At 39.0% G+C, this 24,363-nt stretch overlaps 3 protein-coding genes across 4 annotated transcripts; 1 reads left to right on the forward strand and 2 right to left on the reverse strand.

Moving 5' to 3' along the window:
- Positions 1 to 1,481: 1,481 nt before the first annotated feature.
- LOC127373508 (cadherin-related family member 1) lies at positions 1,482 to 14,978 on the forward strand. Of its 2 annotated transcripts, none has more exons than XM_051418048.1 (17): positions 1,482 to 1,753; positions 2,258 to 2,353; positions 2,728 to 2,873; positions 2,965 to 3,015; positions 3,331 to 3,420; positions 3,550 to 3,636; positions 5,071 to 5,187; positions 5,949 to 6,092; positions 6,189 to 6,267; positions 6,355 to 6,455; positions 6,570 to 6,773; positions 7,119 to 7,271; positions 7,822 to 7,986; positions 8,607 to 8,674; positions 10,251 to 10,479; positions 10,907 to 11,161; positions 13,209 to 14,978. In XM_051418048.1, the coding sequence occupies exons 1-17, from the start codon at positions 1,693 to 1,695 to the stop codon at positions 13,746 to 13,748; spliced, it is 2,586 nt and encodes an 861-aa protein (XP_051274008.1). In that variant the 5' UTR covers positions 1,482 to 1,692; the 3' UTR covers positions 13,749 to 14,978. The 2 variants fall into 2 exon arrangements, with proteins under 2 accessions (XP_051274008.1, XP_051274009.1); XM_051418049.1 differs by lacking the exon at positions 13,209 to 14,978 and adding an exon at positions 12,295 to 13,202.
- A 911-nt stretch (positions 14,979 to 15,889) lies between these two features.
- LOC127373384 (leucine-rich repeat, immunoglobulin-like domain and transmembrane domain-containing protein 2) lies at positions 15,890 to 18,948 on the reverse strand. Its single transcript, XM_051417807.1, has 3 exons — positions 18,828 to 18,948; positions 17,805 to 18,586; positions 15,890 to 17,590 (listed from the first exon to the last, which is right to left on the reverse strand). Exons 1-3 carry the CDS (start codon positions 18,935 to 18,937, stop codon positions 16,803 to 16,805), a joined length of 1,680 nt encoding a protein of 559 aa, XP_051273767.1. The 5' UTR covers positions 18,938 to 18,948; the 3' UTR covers positions 15,890 to 16,802.
- Positions 18,949 to 20,137: 1,189 nt separating this feature from the next.
- Positions 20,138 to 23,653, reverse strand: lrit1b (leucine-rich repeat, immunoglobulin-like and transmembrane domains 1b). Its single transcript, XM_051417671.1, has 4 exons — positions 23,371 to 23,653; positions 22,553 to 23,013; positions 21,945 to 22,250; positions 20,138 to 21,804 (listed from the first exon to the last, which is right to left on the reverse strand). The coding sequence occupies exons 1-4, from the start codon at positions 23,490 to 23,492 to the stop codon at positions 20,735 to 20,737; spliced, it is 1,959 nt and encodes a 652-aa protein (XP_051273631.1). The 5' UTR covers positions 23,493 to 23,653; the 3' UTR covers positions 20,138 to 20,734.
- Between the last annotated feature and the right edge of the window lie 710 nt (positions 23,654 to 24,363).

Consider the following 24,363-nt stretch of genomic DNA (forward strand, 5'->3'; position numbering starts at 1 on the left):
AAAAAAATCAGGTCCACCCCGACCAACTACAACATAAAAATATTGCCTAATTAATCAGTAATAATATTCCATGAATGAAATTTATATTATACACTGTAAAGGGCGAGATCCTGCTTGATGTGTTAGACTTTCAACATGTCAGTAGATTTTGCTGATAATACATCTATACTTTTACTTAAGTCATATTTTGAATGTAGGATTTCCACTTGAAATTAAGCAAATTTGTATTTACAAACTACTTCCATATATATTATATATATGTATATAAATTCTGCCTTAAATCTCAAACATTCAGTAACATTAATTCTGTGTCTGCAGTAGTCCTCTATAAACAGTCCCTGGATTCTGTGTTATTTTAGTGTTTGGAGCAGATTTATCATTGGCTGCCGACGAGTAAGATGTATCAGTGTGTCACTGAACGTCAGACACTATTTTTATACCTGTGAACATAGGAAGTGCACAAGTCTGCACCTGTAAGTGAGTAAGTCAACACAGTTCACAAAACTCGCTGAAATGGACGCAAACATGCGCTCACATTCGACACTTGCATCTAAGCAGATCTGATAAAAAAAAGGTGAAAAACTCTCCCAGGACCAGAGTGGAAACTATGTTCAAAAATAAAAAAGCATGACGTTTCGGGCTCTTGACTGTTATCAGAAACGGGCAAGGTTACAAGATCTAAATGTCATACTCATTTTTCCATTCTGGTCTTAACAGAGTGTCACACTTCTTTTTTTTAACAGATCATCTTTTTATTTTTGGGCTGCATCTCTCTGAATTTTAGAGCAGCGTTTTGGTTTTGACCTGTCTAAGCTGCAAGTGATTCATACCAGGAGGATTTCTAACAATTTTAGACAGTGCTTAGTGAAAAACATCTTCTGTAACCTGGCATACTTACATAAAGTAGGCTTGTGGCTCAAAAAATGTAAATCAAATAATTCTGACTGACAATACTGACTATTTGTAAAAGCCTTGATATGTGTCTTTAGGCACTGTGATTGACAGGTCACTAGGTTTCCTGGGGAAAGTGGACTGCAAAGGCCAAAGAAAGCCTCTTTCTATAAGTGCTTCACAGATCCACAAGTGCAGCTGAGGCTTGTGTTGGTCAGCGAGCTGCCAAGGAGAGCAGCCACGGGAAGCTTAGGCCAGTGGGACTGACTGCATGTGACTAATGAGTTTGTTGAAACCCTTTAAAACACCAGCGAGAGGAGCCAAATTTGCCATGTGTCCATACAAATAAACAAAAAGAAACAAATTAACAACACATGGCATAAAGGATGTTTGTATGAGGTGTAAGCTTGAGTAAATTTGATATAATACTCAGAGCATCACTGATTTCAAACACTGCATATAGTAGAACCATAGAAAGTATAAAGAGTAAGAATGGATGCAGTGCCTCTTGTGTATTTTGTCACATGTGTGCAGAGGTGTGATGATCACACCATACTGTGTGAAACCTGAATTCTCTTCCCTCCTCATGTAGTTTTTCAGGAGAAATTGGAGCGAGAGCAGGGTGGTAGAAGATGTCTGCGGAGGGAAGGGATGCGTCACTGGATTAGTGCCTAAGAATCTGTCCCAGCCTCTTCCTCCTGAGCTGCTGAGACGCCTTCCAGAAGGGCACGACACTAGCTGCACGCTTTCCCTCCACCTAGCCTTCCACATGAGCCAGCCAAGCCTTGCCTCCCCACCAGGATGAAGAAAGAAAAGAAAACGCATGCTTTACTGTTTCTCCTCCTGCTTCACTTCACCTTGGGTAAGGCTCTGATTTTCTTTTTTTCTGTTCTTTGTGTGTGGTTAAGACTTCTTGCCTTGCTCTTATCTGGTTAATCCTCTAACACACAGAGAGCATGTCCATCTTAGCGTAGACTGTTTATGCTGCCTGTACTTCATAGTTATATATGTGGTTATATGTTTGTGATGTGATAGCTGCAACTTAAATCCAAATATATTTATAATTCATATCCATCCTCCCCCCCTCCTCCTCCTCCTCCTCCTCCTTCTCCTTCTCCTTTTCCCTGCTTTCGGTTCCTGCCCTTTTTTAGCAAGTGAGTGCAACAGTTATCATTTAATTAATTACATTAGCATTTCCATTAGAAATAGAAAAGAAAATAGACAACTCCATATGAGTTATTTTAGACATTTAGACAGTTTTTAGGTTTGTACAGTATGTGGAGTACCTTAGTTGTAGATTATTTTATTTTATCATTTCTCTTCTGCTCAAGTAACTTGGAGCCTGTTTATTTGTTTTCCCATAAAGGGCAATCAGACTATGCTCCATATTTTTATGATAATGGACCCAGCAGTACAAATGGGAATATGGCCTTGTTCAGCATCTCAGAGGATACACCAGTTGGTAAGTGCAATCTAACGATGATTTTAAAACAATTGATCTGGTTAATTTCAGTACGAGATAACATCTAGTGTAGCTTGAAGGTGTTTATTTTACATGCATTGGTGTAACGATGAAATCATCACACGAGGCTCCAACTAATCACTGTAATACCTTTTGGATTGTGACGTACATCAAGACTTACGGGAAGAAAACAATATGGGTGGTGGCTCATCTGACCTAATCATCAAACGTGCCATTCACACTGAATAAAAAACAGGAAATAATAATGAAAACAACCTATTTTCACCTGCCCTGCATGATTTTAATGAACATTGAAATGTTTGTGTGCATTCTGACAGTTTAACATTATTGTGTCTGTCATTTTTACCACATAGGAACACAAGTATACATTCTGAGTGGTCGCGATCCAGAGGGAGATCCAGTACGATATGGTCTGACTTTTGAAAAGGGCTCCAAAGAATATTTTAGGGTGGATTCCAAATCAGGAAATGTGACTCTAATTCAGGAGCTGGACAGAGAGGTGAGCCTGTTAATGAGACTCTTGTTTTGAATAAACCTGCTGTAAATCTGTCACCACTGTGGCTCAAAGTGATATTACATTTTCTCTGTAGAAACAAGGTGAAATCTCTGTGCTCGTGAGCATAACGGACGGTCGCAATAAAGTAAGTATGTTATGTGTTTTTGTCTATACTTAACTGCCACTGCATTTGTCACACCATTGCTGGTTTCATAACCTCCAATTAATTATATTTTTACAGTTGCGACTGTAACACTATAATCTAATTGTGACATAAGACAGAAGTTTGTAGGAGTAAAGAAAAATAGAACCAGATCTATGTTAAGATATATGATAGATATTCCTATTATTCCTACTATCATCACTTTTAGATAATTATTTCTCTCTGAATCTTTGTAATAAATCCCAGTCGGTGTAGTGTGCATTTTTATTTTAGAATTTGTTTTTATTTTGCTTTCAGGTTGTTGAGACTGTAAGAGTGTTTGTAACTGATGCCAATGATGAACCACCTGAATTTCAAAACCTGCCTTTCATCATTGATATCCCAGAGGTACAGTATATTGAACAAAATACACCCAATACAGTATAAAAGCAACCTCTGAATCTGCTGATCGAGTCAAGCAAATAATTGAGGTTAAAGTGGGTTTTAGTGTTATAAAATCTGTTGTCTCTTTACTAGGACACTGCTCCAGGAAGTAGCATCTACAGAGTGCAAGCAACGGATAAAGATATTGGCTCGGGAGGCAGCGTCTCATATTATTTACAGGTAACCCTACAGCTTTGTTTTTATGCAGATGATGCACAGCTGTGACCCTGGCATCTCTAAAGCTCTGTCTTGGTGAAATCTAGTGACAGATGCAAAATCTTTTTTCAACGGAATTAACAAGACTGTTTTGTTTTGTTTGGACATGTCTACCACAAAATTTCAGGAACACATTGGAGGCTTAGTGTTGAATTTTAAGCAATGAATCTTGGTTTATTTTGACTCAGGTGAAAAAAACTATCCAGATGTGTCTCCTTCAAGTTTGTAATACATCCCCAGAACCAGATATTTCCTAAAATGTGATTCATGGTTTTACTTTGTCTTGCCCAGACTAATGCATCTATCTTTACTCTGGCATTAGGCAGAAACATCTCTTTCCAAAATACAAGAGCCAGGCTATTAAAGTTAAATTGCTTGCTCATGGTGGTACTGTTGGGTCTCTGTAAATAATGTTATAAGGAGTTCGGTCTAGACCTGCTCTATTTGAAAAGTGTCCTGAGATAACTTCTGTTATGAATTGGCGCTATACAAATAAAATTGAATTGAATTGAATTGAATTGAATTGAATTGAATTGAATTGAATTGAATTGAATTAAAGTAACATGTGCCTGGAAATGCAACCCAAAGTAACCTTCCTTGCACACGGCCTCCAGGTGAATTGATTTTACTAATCACATATAGAGCTGTATATACTAGCTCGGCTTCAGTCTACATTAAACCTCTTTACTCCTGCACCCTACAACACACCCTAAAGTCTGCCAACAAGTTCATCCTCTCCATGCCCAACATTTTGAAAGTATGAGCAAGCATTTATCTTTTCCAATTTCTTACTTTTTAAAATCTTTTTACAATTGCTTTTACATGCTTACTTTTTATTGATGCTCTTCTACTGTTTGATTCAATTTCCACTTTGTAATCCATGTGAAAAGTGGATTCTTTTTATTATGATAACTGTACCGTTATTATCTACATAGTGATACTGTTAACTGGCTCGAGAGTAGGACCAGAGGTCGAGCTGACATCATGAGAGCTGTGCTGCCATGTGGAGGGAGGAAAAGGGCATTCGAGTGATGGGACAGTGTGTGGAGGGAAAGATTAATCTCATACCAGAGAGCAGTCTGGAAATGGTGTTACTTTAGTGGATTAAATTTCAATTACATTTGAGCAAGGCACTGAAGGCTTAATAGGAGCTTAGGTTTGGTCCGGGCCAACAGCTGACAGCACAGTAGTTGTTACTGTTCATGTGTCAACTGTGAGACAAAAACTATCCTGATGGAGGTGTAAAGAAAAATGTCAAGGTTGAAGTGAGGTAGGCATTAGAAGCATCTTCAAAATTAGCTTGATTACTCTCGATTGCTAAATTCAGGTAAAAATGATATGTGTGTCGACTGTTACCCTAAACTAAACTGCTAACTGTGTGAGTTTATTCATTACCAGACATCACCGTTTGCCAAGTTTACCATCGATGGGCACAGCGGTATCCTTAGAGTCAAACCTGGTGAGACTTTGGACTACGAGACTACACCCACGCACTTTGTGACGGTGGTTGCAAAGGTGAGATGTCATTGTTGCCCTTTGCTTTTAGGTTTGTCTTCTCAGGTGACTTAAACACAAAAAAGTTTTGAATGGTTCTTATGTACCATTTTGCACATGGAACAAGGTAACACTGTAAGGAAAGCAAGGCAGCACAGGAACCCGTCATGAAAAGTTCTGTCGTGACTAAGTTCTGAACACCAACACTTTGCTGAATTTCCACAGTTTCTCTGTATGACTTCCACTTACTTCACATAAGTGGAATTCTGGTGAAGTGTTGACAGTGTTCCTCCCAGTGGGAGTAACCTGAAGTGCATGATGGAGACTGCTGTTTTGTTTTTTTGGCCTCAGCTCTGTGTCTCTGTTGAATAACTAACATACAGTACAGTACAGTACTACTGTTCCCAGTTATAGTGAATATGACGTATGGATTTCAAGCTAGACATCTGGTTACCTTAAGCCAGTGATAGGCCTCTAATCATGTTTTTTTAGTTGGCTAAGTAAGTACTATTAGTAGAATAAAATCTTTGTATAGGGATTTTAAAATACCGCAGTTATTACTTGATTAAAATTGATTAGCATTACGCAAGGATCACACAAACCCTGCAAAGAACATTGTGAGTCGATTAACTACCAAATGTAATATAAAATGTTTTTTATTTTAAGACTGTTTTAACATAATTTACCATGGATAAAGCATCATCCAGAGTCTAGATCAAATGTATTACTATAAATATAATTTGTACTCAGTCTGCTTTCTGCTTCACTTCTTGTTTTCTCAGGATGGAGGCGGAAAGTACAAGGGGAAGCACCAAGTGTTGACCTCCACAGCCACCATAACAATCAATCTAATTGATGCACAAGACATGCCACCATCCTTCATAGGAACCCCTTACTTTGGCTATGTCTACGAAGTCTCAGTTCCTGTAAGTCCTCCTGTTACTCTTTACACACCGGTGAAGGTGATCAACCATTACATGCACTAAATATGTATAAAACTAATTATATTTTGTTTCTTCTAGGGATCTGAAATTTTCACTGTGTATGCTAAAGATGGAGATCAAGGCAATCCTAACCCAATACATTATTCTATTATGAATGGTAAGAACAATACATCAAGAAATAAATGACATCTTGTTTACTATTTTTACCAGACAAATGCACAACATTTCTTTTATCACCTTTTAGGGAGTGATGGTGTGTTTGACATAAATGGCACCAGTGGATGCATCACCCTGACAACTTACCCATCTCTTCTGAAAAATGAATTATATGAAATTAAAGTCAAGGTAATGTTTTATATTTTTGTCTCACGGTTATTTAATGGGGATTACACTAATCTCTTATACATTTGCCCTACTATGCCTACTAAATATGTTGATCAATTTGATTTTTAAACCCAGGCGTCTGAGTTAGGACCAAACGATCAGCTGCAGGACTACGACATTACCATGGTGACGGTCCGGGTTGTGGATCTTAACAACCATCCCCCGACCTTTTATGGCGAGAACGGACCACAGAGCAAGTTTGAGGTCACCATGTACGAGCATCCTCCTGCAGGGGAGATCCTGCGAGGCTTTAAAATCACAGTCAATGACTCAGATCAGGTAACTATCATTCTATGGCGAACTATCCCCAAATTTTACTCTTGTCTCATTGACCTCTACGCATCCTTTGATTCTTTTCTCAAGGGTTTATTGGTCTGTGTGTGCCTGCTGCACTTCAACTAACATTCTTTTATCAAGACATTCACTTTAGACATGCAGTAGTGTGCTGTTACCTGTCAATAATTGTTTTCAGAATGACTCATGTAACATTATCTGCCAGATTATTTCCCTTTTTTAAAGATCCATCAAGGTTTCCTGAAGTCATCTTGAGTCTGATGCATCTACATTCTTATTCACTTCACTGATTCACGGTTTCTACATTTTGCGCTTTATTTTTCTTTGCAGGGAGCAAACGCTAAATTTAAACTGAGACTTGTGGGGCCGAGTCGAGTCCTGCGAGTGGTTCCCCAGACGGTCCTCAATGAAGCGCAGGTGACCATCATTGTGGAAGACACATCTGGCATCGACTATGAAAAGGGACCAACCCTTTCTTTTAAGGTTAGACTTTATATATCACTAAATTAGAATGAGTATTATTGAAATTACACCAATATTTAATGTTGGGCTGCAACTAATTAGTATTTTCACCTTTTAGTGTCTTTGGTTATCTTTTTGGTTAATCAATTATTTGCAGTGTTATACATAATACATGTACAACAATAAAAATAACTTATTTAACATTATTTACTAAGAATTCATGTGTGACTTAAAAAAAAAGTCATCATAGGATTTTAACCTTTGTTTTTACCTTTCTTTATTGTTTATCATGTATCATGTTTGTCAATGCTTTGCCCTTTTTCTGCAAGTCAAATTTACCTATACAAAGTAACCTTCAACCTTCAACCTTCACCCTCTGACTAATTATTAAATTTTCTTCATCATGACTACTAAATATCAAAAACACATTTTGATATCCAACAGTTTGTTTATAATGAGCATTGCAGCACCACAGAGCTGCTAGTGTGGCTGTAGACTCTTCATCTTGTTCGTCAGTAAAATAATCGATTAATGGACTAATCGTTTCAGCATTAATTTAATCTCTCTGCAGCTGCTGGCGGTGGAGATTGACACTCCGGAGAGGTTCAGTGCCACAGCTGACATAGTGATCAACCTGCTGGACACAAACGACAACATCCCCAAATTTACATCCGAGTATTACATCGCCAGGGTCCCTGAGAACTCTCCTGGAGGCTCCAGCGTTGTGTCTGTAACAGTGAGTCAATCAAGATTAGAGTCCGCTTTAACCTGACCAAAGTGATTATATAATCCATCAATCCTCCAATGAATGCATATTACTCAGTGCAGTTCATTAGATGAAAGCAGGTTGTTGCCAGACAACAAAATAGCTCAGCGGCCCCTTTTTGTTGGTCCTATTTATCAAATTCATGTCTCTGTGTGACATTCTGGCATATGCTCTATGTTACACCTCAGGCAGCGGTTTTATTAATAGAAATATTAGCACATTTATTTCTTTCTTTCCATTATACTGTATGTATCCTGCAGCCAGGCAACATGTGCAAGCTACGTAGTGTGGAGTATAAAGCTTAATTTTACCCCAAGGTTAATCACACTGACCTATACCTCCATCCCCACCCACCACAGGAAGAGACTTAAAGCCTGCCCCACCCACCATACATGAGCTTAGGACCCTAGCTGTTTATCCTCTAGTAAAAACTTCTAAATGGATCACCTTCAGTCACCTTGGTTGAGTTTTTTTGTTCCCCAGCATAACTATATTGAATTCAGTTGGTAAAATGTAAATTTTTCACACTTTATTGTGTGCGCTATGTATTATTATAAGCTTCTCATCTCTGTCCTGCTTTTTTTCTCTAGGCAAATGATCCAGATTCAGGGCCTTGGGGTGAAGTCAAATACACGATTTATGGATCAGGATCAGATTTGTAAGTAAAAACCTTCCACTCCTGCCAGTTTAGGCTCTGTCTGATTAGATATTTAACTCTTGCACTTCCACAAAACACACTTCATAGGCTAAAAAATCTGTTTATGTGTATATGACTCAACACTGCTCAGAGGCTCAGGGTGTTTGTTAAACTCAGCCAGCAGGACACCAGTCTTGATTCATCTTTTGTCACTTTGATGGAAGCGGCAAGCAGGAAGCCAGTTTGATTGGCCCCTCTGTTGCACAAACAGCTCTCTCTAAAATGGCTGCAAGATGCTGGCTAATCTCCTAATTGGATTGGAGGGTTAAAAATAGACAGCCTGGCCTGTCTCACATAGGGAGAGCCAATTAACATGCAATGTGACAGCTGGAGCTACAGAAACGGTAGCTTTGAAAAGCAAGGCAGCATGCAGCGAAGGAAAAGTGAGAATTTATGCTTGTCTTCAGGCAGCGACCTGAGTTAATTGTGCGAAAGTTATCAGTTTCCAGGCAACTTGTGAAATTTCACAGTGGAAAATGAGATGGAGAAGGCTGAACAAAATGGCAGTAAGCCCGATGTTGAACTAGAAAGCACTCAGAAAGCACAAACCTGCACAATGCTGAAGAGTATTTTAAAATATCTCTTATGTGTAAAGTTATTCTGACTGCAAATGGTACAGCTTGTAGAAAAATGACAGAATCTTGGTGAAAATTGGTGCAGTCTGTCACATAACGGGGGGTGGATCAGCATGCATTGCTGTTTGCCACATAGTCTGTTTTTAATACAACCACTGGAAAAATGGAAATGGAAAATGTGTGGCTCCAGATCGGCATAAAAATACACAGTGATAGACAGCCATGCTAAATAGGTTGATGGTGGTGATGAGTGAAGAAGCACCTGTCATCAAAATGTTGAGTTATGAGTTTCTACCAACTTGGCCATTTCTAGAATAACTGTAGGAAAACAGTGTGACAACCAAAACAATTCAAATGTTTTCTGAACCAAATCTATCTACCAAACCTAATTGTTGACAATTAGATAAGAATGTCAAAAAAAAAACCTGTAGACTCAAAATGAGATCCTGGAAAATAATAGAAAGATGTCTGCCTCTACACCTCACATCTCAGGGGTTGTGAATCAACATATAAAGTGCTCTATAAATTGTCACATGTTGGTGCTACTTGATCCAGATCTGGACCAAAACATTTTCATTTTCATTGTCATTCCTTGGCCTGTACAATCAACAGGCAAACAAACAAAGAAATATTCAGAGAAAAGAACATAACATGATTGGTGGAGAAAGAAATTCAATTAATTAAAATAAAACAGATAAAATGAAGAAATTGAATAAATTAAATTCAAAATCTATTTACATTATATAAATTATAAAACCTTTTATCACATATTCCCTGTGAATAACAATGGAAAACTGCTTTTTATAGTGAACAATTAATGTGATTCCCATAGAGATTCACAACTTGTCATCTAAATGCCACCTGTGCTGTGAATGGATTGTCGGGACAAGCGAGTGTTTAATACAGTGATGGACTGCTGTTGTTATGACTCATACATTGTCTTAACTGTTCTGAACCTGCAGGTTTACCATCCACCCGTCATCAGGACTCATCTCCACGCAGCCCTGGACCACCCTGGATGCAGAGGTCAGGTCTAAATACAACTTTTACGTCAAGGCTGAAGATTCGGAGGGGAAGTACAGCTTGGCTGAAGCCTTTGTCACCGTCCTCGACATGAACGACCACCCTCCAGAATTTGATGAAAAACTTCTGGAAAAGACCATGATTATTGGTACACCTGTCAGAGTAGAGGTATATAATGTTTAGTGTTTTCCCCCATTGTTTTAAGAAATATATTTTTAAATAATTAAATGAAAAGACTTCCTGTTTTTGACATTTAGAGAACAATCGTAAACAACAGTTTAGGAAATTTAGGAAAAAACATTTTTAACGTTTTACATCTTCATCAGGAACAATTTTTCTCTGGGTTAGTGCCACAGATAGTGTATGGCAGATACAAATACAAATAATATTCAGTGTATTGTATAGTGAAATACAGACAATGATGACAACTTTGAATTCGTCATAATGGCCTGTTGTCTGAAACACATAATTTCATTTACAAAGCAAATATTAGAAGATTGAATGAATTGACTTAAAGTTGGTAGTCCAGTATGCAGGTTATTAAAATGATAAAGATATGCAACCTTTTTTTATCTTATTCTGCTACTTTTTACAGGCAATGGATGAAGATGCAGAGTCTCCAAACAATGTCATTGAATACTCCATCATGACAGCCGATCCTGACAATGCATTTGATATCAATGCCAACACTGGGGAGATCAAGCTGAAGCCGTACATCAAGTCCATGGAGATTGTGCAGAACATCACCAAGCAGAAGGACTGCAAGTGGTCTCTGGTGGTCCAAGCCAGGGACAGAGGCTCTCCATCCTTCAGCACGACAGCTGTGGTCAATATCGATATCACAGAGGCGGTAAGACCTGCTATGTCTCGCAGCGTGCTCGCAGTGCTCGCAGTGCTTTCTATTCCAAGCCTGAGCTTTAGGCTGCACGAGCTGTAGATTTAAGCTGTTTCACATATGGTAAAAGGCATTATTGTCATGCTACCCAGCTGCTAGTTCAACATCCTTGTTTCAGCCAGTCACATTTCATTGCCATCATCTTCTTCAAAGGATAATGCTGGTCCTTTTTATGATTTTATTATCATCAACAAGTCCCACGAAGACACTAAAACCAATGATGAATTTATCATGGATTTGTTTATCACAGATCAGAGCTATAATGAGAGCAGTTCTTGCGTTGCCAAGTTTTGAAAAATACCCTTGGAAAACCTGGTTTCAACTTATTTGAATTTCTCTATAAAAGTTAAAGTTTTGGAGAAAAAAGAAAACATCCATATGTATTATTTGAAGAGTTTCACTCAAGAAAACAACCAGTGTATTGCTACATTCTGAGTGGTGCATAGGAAAATATCTTGTGTTAAATAACCAAACAGAACCGAAAATTGTGTTGTTTTTAAGTTGGACCACATCGCTCATGTTAAGAAACTGATTGACAAAATAGGTTTCATGGGGCCTTTAACTTTTCGGTTTAGTTAGTAAGTTAGTTTTCAATAAATATTCATCAGTTTTTCTGTTTCTAATAGTCATCTAGTTTGCAGCTATAAATTAATGAATTAATAAGTAATTGATAAAGACTTTCTAATCCATCAAGACTGTAATTTGGCAACCAAAAGGTTATTCTTATAAATGGCTTAAAACTGATCTATAAAACATTAGTAAAGGATTTATTAACCACTTAAAAAAATACATTAATAACAACATACAAACCCTTTACAAATTATGCTTTATTGAAAAAATCGTACTCTCAAAGGAATAAGCCTGTGGCTACACAGAATACTTTACTACGTTATTTACTTTATTCTGTTTTTTGTATTTTCAGTAAATTTGAAGAGCAGCATAATCCTTTAAAAGTCTTCAGTCATTGACATTAAACCATATTCTTTTGATTCTCTATGTCTTCACCATGTGTTCATTCCTTCACTCTACATGATGAGATGACTCCGTGTTTTTGGTGTTGTTTCTTTCTTGTGTATCGTGCATTTCAGGTCAAAGGTCGAATTATTTCATACTTCATGGGCCTCAGCAAGCGTCCACTGACTGTTTTGGGAATTTTTCTCAGCATTGTCACTTCCCTCATTTTGCTTACAATCTGCATATCCACAATCCTGTACTGCAACGCAGTGAAAAAGTCCAGAATCAACCCTGAGAGTAACTATATTAAAGTGGTCCGCAGAATCAAGTGACAAATAGTTGAACACCTGTACATTATTCATTCATAACCTGGAAAAAAAGGTATCTATTTTTTTTTTTTACTGGTTAGCGATGGTCTGTAACAGAGTCCTGGAGCACACTAGAGGGAATATTATAACAATGTAATAAAAAAATTATAATAATTTTTCTTTTTCCATTTTTGATTGGAAAACATGCAATATTTTTCTAATAATGTATTTAGACTTTTTACACCACCACCAAAACCCCATCTTTGATCATCTAAAATACTTTTATTCCTAGAGCATGACTCAGACTATTTGGTTGTCAAAGTGACGAAGATGGAGCCTTTTACATTGGATTTAAACCTGGATTTGCTCACTTAATCTCCATTTTTCTCACACAAACATGCACTTCACTCCATTTTGGTTTGATCGTTCTTGTTCAACCCTCATCATGCCAAAGAGAAATCCTAATGCACCGCACTGCCAGACGCATTCCCAACAACTAGTGTTGTGCATAGTTCTTAGCTTTGCATCAGCAGTCCTGTACTGTAGGACAGAGGAAGACGGATGACAGAGTGTGAATGTGAGAGTGTCACATTGTTGGTAGACATGTTGTTTGGGCCTCCTCTGTCAGTGCTTTGCACATTCATCTCTCATGCTTGCATGCTTTGAACAAATGCTGCGTTAAGGCTTAGTTTCAGCCCCTTGGACTTGATTTAAACTATTTTATTTGTGCTCTTTTACAGACTCCTCTCAAGGGGCCTATGGCGGCCTTTTTATTGAAAAGTAGGGACAATCCTATGAAAGCTCTAGCCATGGTCACTGTTATTATTAGCATATTGGTAGGTGTGACAGTCTTGATCTCTACGGCTCTGTACATGCGCAACTCAAAGTCAAACAGGATCATGCCGACACGTCGCATCATTAAGAGGCGACCTAGGGACCAGCCGCCCTGGACCTTTAGGATGCCCACTATCACATTCAACGACCCTGCAGAAAAGTTCCTCATCGACAACCCAGAGAGCGGCAGGCAGCGGACCAGCAGCCCTCGGCCAAAGCCTCCACCCCCCAGCGCTCCTAGTCTCCCCCCTCCACCCCCGTCTAACACACGCCCTAGTGAGAGGCCCCGTGCTGTCCCAACAATATCTGGTGCACTGGCCTCCAAAGGCTCCAAGAAAGCTAAATCTAGTCGCCGCAAAGAGGGAAATATGAGCTCTGCTTTAGTGTCAGAGCTAAAAATGAAGCTGGAGCAGAAAATCATCGAGAGCAACCAAGGTTATTGTTAAATCTGTCACACAGACATCTTGTTTGAGATTCCCCCGTCCATTCTTTGACGGCTCATCTACTGTCCAAGAGTTGTCACCTGAGCTTCATGTGATGATCTGGTAGGGTGGGCCTGCCTTTAGATTATTCATGAGTAAACGGTATGAGGGGTATAACAGGAAGGTTTACAGATATTTATGTCTTAAGTTGATGTATTAAACAAGTGGGCTTCACTGCATCCTCAGTTGACCCGGCTTAGGTAAAGAGAGGAGAGAGCTCTAGTCTGTCACTGGTGCAGTCGAAGATAATTCCCACACTGCCATCTTGAGGAGGATTACATCATCTTAACAGTAAGAAGCACCACTGTAAATTGTCTAGAAAGGGGGTTACTAAGACTTACTGTGTATCCATAAGTTACATAACTTCCTGAAAAGTGTAATGTTCATAACCTTGTAATGTTTTCAACACAAAGCTAGGATTTCACCCAATATATCATACTAAAAAAATATTTCTTCTTGCTCACTGGAGCATGCAGGTGAATGACATGGTGATGAAAAACAACACTGCTTAAGTGCTAAAGGACCTGTGTGTTATTTTTACTGTGTTACATCAGCCGCTTGGAAGCTGAGAAGTTGCTCTTTTGTATGATTACAATGTGCCACTGTAGGTTTTCACAGTATAATGAGCGAACAGAGTTGCTTTTATTTATTTGAGTGTGTAATTCTAGAAAATGCTTTTATATAAATAACATGGATCCATTTTAAATGTACAGAATTATATTATTTTCATTCTTTTTCAGTATACATATATGACAAGATATGAACATTTCCAAGTTGTTATCTTGCAGCAGTAAATAACAAAGTACAAATTAAACCATCTAACACCACTAGTCAGACATTGTTGGTACAATTTCTTAGTCATATGCTTAAGATTTTCAAGCACAGATCAGTATGTATATAACTTGCTCGGACATTTCCTTTATAGATATAGAGTCTGTGTCGAACTTTTAGAGTCCACACACGTTACTTTCCATGTTACTCTTCAATGCCTTCAAATGTGGGCAATAAAATTTGAGTGATTTAATTGCTGTAATACATATCTTGTATCTGATTATATCTTAACTTATAAATATCTTAAATAAGTTGAGATAAACTATATATCTTAACTATAAATTACACTTGCCTGGTCCTTCGAAGTAACATATTTGTACCGTCTTTGTACTGTCTTGATTTTGAATAAATATTTGAAAATAATTTGGTCTGTGCTCCATTTTGTCCAGAGGCTAATATTAGGTCAATTTGAAATTGATATGTGTTATGTGGTGGAAACTATTAACTATAAAGTAAGTATATTTACTCACGTACCATATTTGAGTACAATTTTGAAGTACTTGTGCTTTACTTGAGTATTTGTAGTTTATGTTACTTTATACTTCTCCTCCGCTACATTTGAAAGGGGAAATATTGAATTTCCTAAATTATTTCCTAATTATTCAATGTTCCTACCTAGTTAAACTACCTGGAGTAAACTCCCTAACTGTGTATAAAATAGTTAAAAACAGCTCCATCTTGGGCAGCAGAAAATGCTGTTTACATATTGATGCATCAGTATTAAATATATTTTGCAGATAATACTTATGTACTTTTACTTCAATATGATTGTAAATGTAAGACTTAAGTAAAGGCTCTGAGTACTTCTTCCACCACTGCTCACGTAGAGAAAAAATATCATACTTATTTATATATCTTATATATTTAACGATAATAAACACCTTTTCATTTATCTGTTAAAAAATCAAAAACTATACAATATGACTGGATGTAGCGACTCCACTGTGAGTGTGAACTGACTAAACATAATTTATTTAACACAAAATCTGATTTTCATCATAGTGTTTAAGTGTTATTTGCTTTTCACTATATAAAAAGAAACTGATTATTTTCAGTTAGACTGAAAAATGTTCACATACACTCTATTCGCTTGAACAACTGACAGTGAGCTCAGAACTGTCATTAAATGGAAATATCATGTCCTGCTGACTAGGATTCAGATAGAAAATCACTTTAATCTGCTTACGAGTGTATGTATAAATGCACGGGAAAACGCTGCTTATGTAACAAATCCTCTGAGTGATTGTGCTAAAAAATCAGAGTATGTCTCAGCATTCGTCTTTGACTCCCCTTTAATCCACATCATACATCATTTTATTCCATTACAAGACAGCAAAGCTGCATCTGTAAAAAGAAAAACAATAAAAGCAAAAACATATTTTTTCCAACATAAAGTGGATTAAAATCTCCTGAACCACAAACCAACTCAATTCACTTGATTATAATGTAGTTTTTGTATAACAATAAAAACATGCAAAACATTAAGAAAAAAACTGACCCAAAGAAATATCAAATGCATTTTTAGCAAAAACGTGTTTTTACATGTATATAAACAGATTATAAGAAACTCTCCTTATAATAAGGAAGAAAGGCATCTCCACTTGGAGCTGATAGCTTAAGATATATATTTACAGGATGACTATATACTCAAAATAGCCTTGGTTTGTGCCTCTCATGTATTCCTATTACATTTGAGTCACAGAGCTATAGTACAATAAGCTTTTCAAAAAAAAAATATCCCAGGATCATTTAACAAAATGTATTGTTGCTCTGAAGGTATTTCCAGGATGAACGAATATTCTATTTGCTGTACTATTATTTTTCTTAATCGAAACAAAGTTGGAGGCCGAAATGACATGGAAATATCTGTCCTTGCTCAATGTGTACAGTGAACCCAATTTTAAAAAATGTTACTATCGCGTATGTATTGATATTACTTAAAGAATGGAGTTATTATTGTGCAGCAGATATAATATTTTTTCATCCAGGTGGTTATATACCTTCATAACAGCGATATATTTTGTTTAATGACCATCAGGTTTCTTAGGTATTTATTTTTTAAAAGATTGGACACTAAGCACTGTGACTGTAATGTAATTATAATACATGACAAGCCCAAACTGGGGCTACACTCAAAACTGGCATTATTTACAAAAACACAAGTATGTACATTTATTGACATTGATGCTAGTACAAATAAGCAGCACTTCCTCCTTTGCTCTTATCCTCTGACTTTCGCCTCTTTTTCGGCTTTTCCTCCGAGTCCCTGTACAGGCCTTCATCGCTGGCCGCCTGCAGACTGTCAAAGGTGCCCTGCCTCTCCGACCCCTGCAGGTTCTCTCTGTGCAGCCTGCGCTTCTTCCATAGATCTATGCACCGATCCACACAGTTGAACTTGGCCTCGGTGGTGCAGGCGTACATGCCGGCCGGCACTGCCAGCACCATGGCACACACAATGACGATAATGTGAATGAGTCTCTCTCTTTGCTCCAGCTCACTGATGTCACTTCCCGTCACGAACACAATGCACTGGCCTTCCCTCGGAGGATGGTTCTTCAGGGTCACACACACCTCGTATTTGGTCACAGGAAGCAGGTCGCTGACAGAGTAGCTGTTGATGCCAGGACCGATGTAGATCATTTCCTTTCTGGGTGAATCGTATTTGCCAAAGTGGATGGTGAACCAGGTTTCTGCTGGGTTATCTGTTGCTGCATACCATTCCAGGGTGATACCGTAAACTGTCTGCTTAGCGATGCGGATGTCAATGTAGGTGCTCTCATTGGATGACAACATGGGGACAGGTGGATGGAGAGGAGCAGAGGAGTTCGAGGAGCTGATGTTAACCATGATGCTAACAGAAGAGTTGCTAATGAAGTTGTTGGCCATGCAGGTGTAGATTCCTCGGTCTGCCAGGTGAAGAGAAGGGATCACCAGCTGGGAGGTGATGGTCTCCTCATCTATTTGAGTCTCTGTAGCTGCAAGGAGAAGACGGGGTCAGAGCATATTGCATTAAAATCGGAAGCTTGTTTACATCTGATAAAGCCATGGTAAGGTAAACGTAAAAAGGTTATTGTTCCTGTATATTTCATAAAGCAGATGAAGCCTGAAAGTTCAACATATACCACAATAAGCGCTCCCAGAGCAGGTTCACAAGAGTTTAATGGATGGTAGTAATAAAAAAAATCTTACCAGCAAATCCTCTTATAATCTTCAGACTGTACATCCACTGAATGGTCGGGCCTGGCCTAGCCTTGACTAAGCATGTGAGTGTTGCATTTGCTCCGAGAGGTAAAGTGATGTTAGTAGCTGGGGCAGAGGCCACTGGCTTCATGCATGTTTTTAACTGGATCTCGTGGAAAAACTTGTCAGCTTTGGAGGCGGGGCCCACACACATCAAATAAGAGTTCATCAGAATGATGGGAGGGCTGACTGCCCGGATGAATTCAACGAAGCCTTTGAGGCGGCAATCACACAACCAGGGGTTGTCATGCAGCGCCAGAACCACATTGGAGACCAACCCTTCTTTCCCCCACACTTTCTCTGCTGTTTGGTAAAGAGGCCAATTTATGAAGACATCTTTTGATATGACACTAAGCTGATTGAAAGATAAATCTAAGTAGGTCAGTGCAGGTAAGTGTCTCAGAGCGTGTTCAGGCAGGACGTCCAGTCGATTGTGCTTCAGGTCCAAAATCTTCAGTTTTGGTGTGTTCTGAAACGCCGTCCATGGTACTGAAGTAAGCTTGTTCCCTTGTAGCCTGAGCTCAGTCAGGTTGGCCAGCCCCTCCAGGCTTTTGATGTTCATGAGGGTGATCTCATTGAAATTCAGCCAGAGGAACTCCAAGGCACTAACGTTAGAGAAAGATCCTCGTGGTAACTCAGTCAGTCGGCAGTTTTCAATTCGGATTTTAGTGAAATCATGTGGGATGTCCTTTGGGATTTGTCCCATGGGGGTTTCCATACAAAGTAAAGACCTAGAATGGTAAGACAAGATATATTTAGACAAGAGAAACTAATGGCAAGTGTATATTTTATCTTCACAGCTACTCATGTACATGCACCATTTGGACAAATGTATGGATTGTGTCTGTCTGTAGGTTTTAGAGCCGTTTGGTTTGCAAGCTGCATTTAAAACAACACGTGTTGTTTAAAACAGGGTTATGGCTAACACATAACCTACTTTTAAGAGTTTGCATAGTTTCAGTGGTCACTTACCTTCCCATGTTCTCATCTGTGCAGGAGCAACCGATCAGACAAGTTGATGATCCAGGGGTGATGAGATAAAATACCAAAGTAATACGTAATGCGGCAAAAAAGGCACCCATATTCTTGGAGGAGTTTGTGAAATAGGCCTGTGAGGGCAGGACATGTCCATGGGCTGTGTGGAAGAAAGCCTATTACATTAATCTTGTTTGACGTAACACTTAAGATGCCAAGTGACATGTGAGACACTCATAGGTGAGGTGTATTTATAGCAATGGTCCACTTTGTCTAGAAAACATTGTCCGATCCCCTCAAAAGCATGAAAACACTCACCACAAATGTTTCTCGAACAGGATTAAGTGAGTTCAGTGATTGTATTGTAGTTCTACTTTCAGGTATGACCCCAAACTGCTCTGCTGCATTAGTCTAATTTAATTTATTTGTCCCCCACCAAAGCACAGACATTGACATGACAGGAGGCCCATCTGTAAGTGGGCCGGAGCCCGTCGGGCTTAGCAGCACAGAGAGGGAGGGCTGCAGAGAGACAGAGAGACAGATGTCTGGAGAGGACTGTAATCTGACCTCAATAATCTGAACACTGGTTGTCTCACAGGTTGCTAAAGACCGAATCAACAATAAAGCAAGTGTGAAAACAGACAACATCTACAGCAATGAAGATTCAATCTTGTCCTTGAATGCCCAAGCATTTTATAGGCGTACATCCTTTAACAAGCAAAGAGATAAATCTGATGTCTGCTAATGAAGGCAATCTCCTTGTCATCGTACAAGTTTTAAATTAAGGATATAGATACTTTTAATTCCTTTGTAGTTTGCTTGTTTAGCAAACCAGAGACATTTGTCAAATTGACAATTGTTTACTAAATACTTTTTAATTACTTTAGTTTCATCTAGGCTACGTAGATACTAGATACTACGTCTACTTTTCCTGCAGAAAAAAGCAAACTGCCCTTAAGTTGATTTAAGTGTTACTGATTCTTCGATTTTATGTGTTAAAAAGACTTTAGCTTTGAGCTAAAGGCTAATGTTAACATGTTCACAACAGTGATGCTAATATGCATGTTAAGCAGTTTTAATGTTTACCATCTTAGTGCAGGCTGATGGAATGTAAGTAGTTGTGCAGGTGTTTAGACATAACCCAAAAGTCTGGAAAAATCAAAATTTTCAGCTGATGATGAGGCTAGATGAAGGAGTTATCACAATTCACACTGAGGAACACATGAATCTCTGTACCTCCGCTAGCATTGCAAACATAATAATTTCTGCTTCAGTCAAGATGAATATTGATGATGTAAGAAAAAGAGAACATAAAAAATATTTAATTTTAATACAGTACATTCATACATACACATATATTTCAGGTCACAAATATTTACACATTATAAAATGTACTGTATTTTAGGTTTTCGACCCAACAGTAAACCTGGCACATTAACATCATACTGACATGCAAAATACACTAACAACTGCTGGTTGATCTAAATACTTTAAATAAAGATTTTAACACAATGCAGAGGTTAAATCTTGGGGGAAATAAAATTGTCAGGGTTTTATACAGTTTAGGGCAACATTTGAAGACATTTTCCTCTGCAAAACATAACCTTTAAAAGTGCATGATGAATTAAATTTAAAAAAGTTATTTTTACACATTTACACCAAATGTAAATATTTAAACCATGTCACTGTGTATATTTTCCCTTTTTTGCTGTCCACCAAATGAATGGTGGTTTTTATTCCCACAAGGCTGTAAAACAATGTCATACATCAAATGCTGCCAGAGCTACCAGTGTTCTCTGAAGACCGCCAAAAGAGGATCATTTGAGTCTCTGAGCACAGTGGTTTATCTACAGTATTCACATAGAAACAAAGTGCATCCTCTGCAGGTTGGGGCATAATTGGTTTTAGCAGAAGTACTCGTTAGGTGGCCCCTCAGTCCTGGCTGTGGCCTCTGAGTCCACACTAGACCTCGCTGACAGGAGCCTGTTGGATTCGTCAGGATTCAGCCTGGTCAGATACTCGCCCTCCATCCCTTTAGCTTTGGCCGCAGGACCAAGGGTTTCAAACGTGACATACGAGTCCTGCATTTCCTTGGACTGCCGTCCCAGCAGCTTTTGGCAGCGCTTCTTTAGCGCCCCGCAGCACACTATCAGTGTCAGGGGGACAGCAATCACGCAAGCCACTGTTATTACCACCACATTAATGAGCTTCTGAGTGCCACTAGCACTGGCTGCTTCATCTGTTGAGAAGATTACACACTGCTCCTTTTTCGGGATCAGGCCTTTGACGCAAACACAAGCAATGTACTTTGTCTTTGGCACAAGGCCATCAATGGTGATCCGGTTCCTTCCAGCACCTACATTGATCCGACGCATGTCTCTTTCACCAAATACAGCATACAGGACACTGAATTCTGTGGTGTTTTTGGCTGTAGGGGCTCGCCAGTTCAGAGAGACAGTATGATCAGTGTCACCGATCACTTTCACCGAACGCACCACCCTTTTCTCTGGAGCTTGCTGTAAGGATGAGGCATTGGCGGCTAAGTTGCTCAGAGCATCCCGCTGCAACTCCTCCGTCCTCTGAGGGTCTGTCGCCTTGTCTTGTCCCTGAGAAGCATCGTCAGAGATGCTGTAGCTCTCAATCTCATACTTTCCAGTCACACCTTTGCCATTGACAGGTTCAATGATGGGCTGGGCTGCTGTGGTGGTTGGTGGAGGAACATATCTGGCAATAAGTTTCTCCTGGTATGCCGCTCTTCCAATGCCACCAGTTTTCTTTCCTCTGGTTCTCTTAGAAACACCACCGCCTGCTTCCTCTGACCGAAAGGAATCTGTGATCACCAAAGAGATGATGGCATCTGCAGTGCCCACGAAGTTGGTTGCTTTGCACACGTATTTCCCAGAATCTCGGTAGGAGACTGCAGGCACGCTCAGAATCGACCAAATGATGCCCTCCTTTGAAATCTCTTCCTGAACTGAAAAAATAAAAAAAACAGGCATCCCCAAAGTTAAGCAGATTGACACGGAAAGAATAACTTTAATCTCATTGAGACTTGGACAGAAATAGATATGGTTCTAATCTAAGCACATCTGAAATTAGTTCAGCCGAACTTACCGGTGCCGTTCATTTTCTTGCCATCAACGCGGCTCCAGGACAACTCTGGGATGGGGACTCCCACTGTTCCACAGCGTAGCAGGACGTTGTTGCCCAGTGAGCTTCGTACACGAGCCACAGCTGTGTGCACCCGAGGGCCCTGGCACCTCTGCAGCTCCGCTTCAGTGAAAAGAACCCCTGACAAGCTCTCCGGATCAGCGCACCTCAGCCTGGTGTCGATGAGAGCCACAGAGGATGATGGGGACTTCTGAAACTCGACCAGATCGTGCAGCCGGCAGTCACACAGCCACGGGTTGTCATGGAGACCTGCAGAGGAAACCAAGCATGACAGTTAAGAGAAAAAAATAAATAAATTCCTACTCTGCACCCTCATATGTTACTAACATCCAGTTAATTTTCCTTAACCTAACACCGCCATCGTTATTTTAAGTGTGGCTGTGAGTTAAAATAAACAGAATTAGTCTGACAACTTTGACACACAATAACTATAATTAGACTAATCCCAACTCAGCTTTAAATGCTTCTTGTGTCAAAGAAGTGGTCGTCATGCAAGGCAGATTAAAAAGAATACATTCTGGTATCCTAATATGTCACAGCTTGATCCTCACCGAGAATTAGTTTGGAGGAATCAGTATCCTGGGATGGCTTCACACTCAGCCACATTGTGAGAGCGTCAGCAGGAACGGTTGTCAGACTGTTGCTGGATAAGTCCAGATAGGTGATATTCTTTATGTACATGGTGGCATCGGCAGGGATGGTGGAGATCTTGTTGTTGTGTAAGTCGAGGAGCCTCAGGTTTGGCATATCAGTCAGAGACTCCCAGGGGAAGGAGGTGAGGGCGTTTCCGTCCAGCCTCAGCTCATCCAGGTTGTAAAGACCCCGGAAACTGTCGACATTCAGCGAATTCAGTGAATTGAAAGACATCCACAGAAACTCCAGATTGTTAAGGTAGTGGAAGTTGTCGGTTGAAATCCGTGTGATAGCTGTCTTTTCAATGCGCAGCTTTGATGTGTCAGTGGGGAAATTTGGAGGAATCAGAGTGATCTCTGGGTCATTGCAAAGTACACTCCTGCAAGAGAAAATAACAACAAATATTTAAATATTTATGTGACATTTAAGAGGAACATTATTAAAACTACTTTCAAATTGTAGGGGGTTTGTACAGTGGATTTAATAACAAACTAAATATTTTTCTGCCTCCATTTTACATATAAAACAGTATAGTTCAGAATGTATTTGAGAAAAACGTAGTAACCTATTGTTCAGTAACAAGAAAAGGAGATTAAAGGGCAACTCCAAGTTAATCCCCCACTATACTGAGTGACTGAACAGAAGAAAGCTGAAAATAAATTTTGCACGCAAGAAAAATAAAAATAAAACACATGCAGTGAGAATAAAATTCAAACAATAAAATGTGAATATTTACCTTGCTTTTGATCCATCGCTCAATTTATGGAAGAAGCAGCTGCATTGTGCAGGACATGAATTGCTCAGCAGAGGAAGAAAAACTAAAGCCAAACAAAAAGCTGCAGTAAAATGTCGACTCATTTTTTCTCCTGCACGCTAATAACCCGCTATGCAGCTAAACTACAATAAAAACAAACAGGCGCTACAGCTCAGTCTAACGGGGCATCGGATGCATCGTGGTGTGCAGGCTCACAGCTCCATACTGCTCCGACTGGTCGGAAACCCGAGATAAAAAGGATAGGCAGGGATTAGTGAAGGACTTGGGTTATTTTCATTCACACGATTAGGCTACTGCTTCCTGGACGCTGATAGGCTGCATAGTTTTCACTTTCATTCCCAGAAAAGAAATCTACCTACAATAATTATGAATATTTGAAATGTTAAAAACAAAATTTCATGTAGAAAGATTTTAAAATGAGGAAATCCTTGGCAGTTTTGTTTTTTATACTTTATTTTATTTTATTTTGTCAATATTGTCCTGTCAAGTAATATCATATACTGTCAAATAAAGAAATAAAAAAATAAAAACTTGAATTTCCCTCGGGATAATTAAAGTATCTATCTATCTATCTATCTATCTATCTATCTATCTATCTATCTATCTATCTATCTATCTATCTTTATTGGAGTAAACACTAAGAGTGATAGGCCTCCTACCCAAAAGTCACTTGACATTTTATTTTATTATTATTTAATCCCTTCTTACATTTGCCTGTCCTTAAATTATGGTAGTTTTTTTTTACTTAGTCTATGAACTGTTTAACACATTGACAAACCAGTTTGAATGATGGGTAGAATGTATAAACAAATCACCACTAGATGGCAGTGTGTTTACTGTATTACGTTACTCACCTTCTTTTATTAGATCCAAACTTCCAAACCAGATAAATGAGCCTTGACAACACTTTATAACTCTTTTTAAAAACGTTTCATGCACTTGAGATTAAACATT

Source organism: Dicentrarchus labrax, unplaced genomic scaffold (genome assembly GCF_905237075.1).
Source record: "Dicentrarchus labrax unplaced genomic scaffold, dlabrax2021, whole genome shotgun sequence".
In the NCBI taxonomy this organism is placed as follows: Eukaryota; Metazoa; Chordata; class Actinopteri; family Moronidae; genus Dicentrarchus; species Dicentrarchus labrax.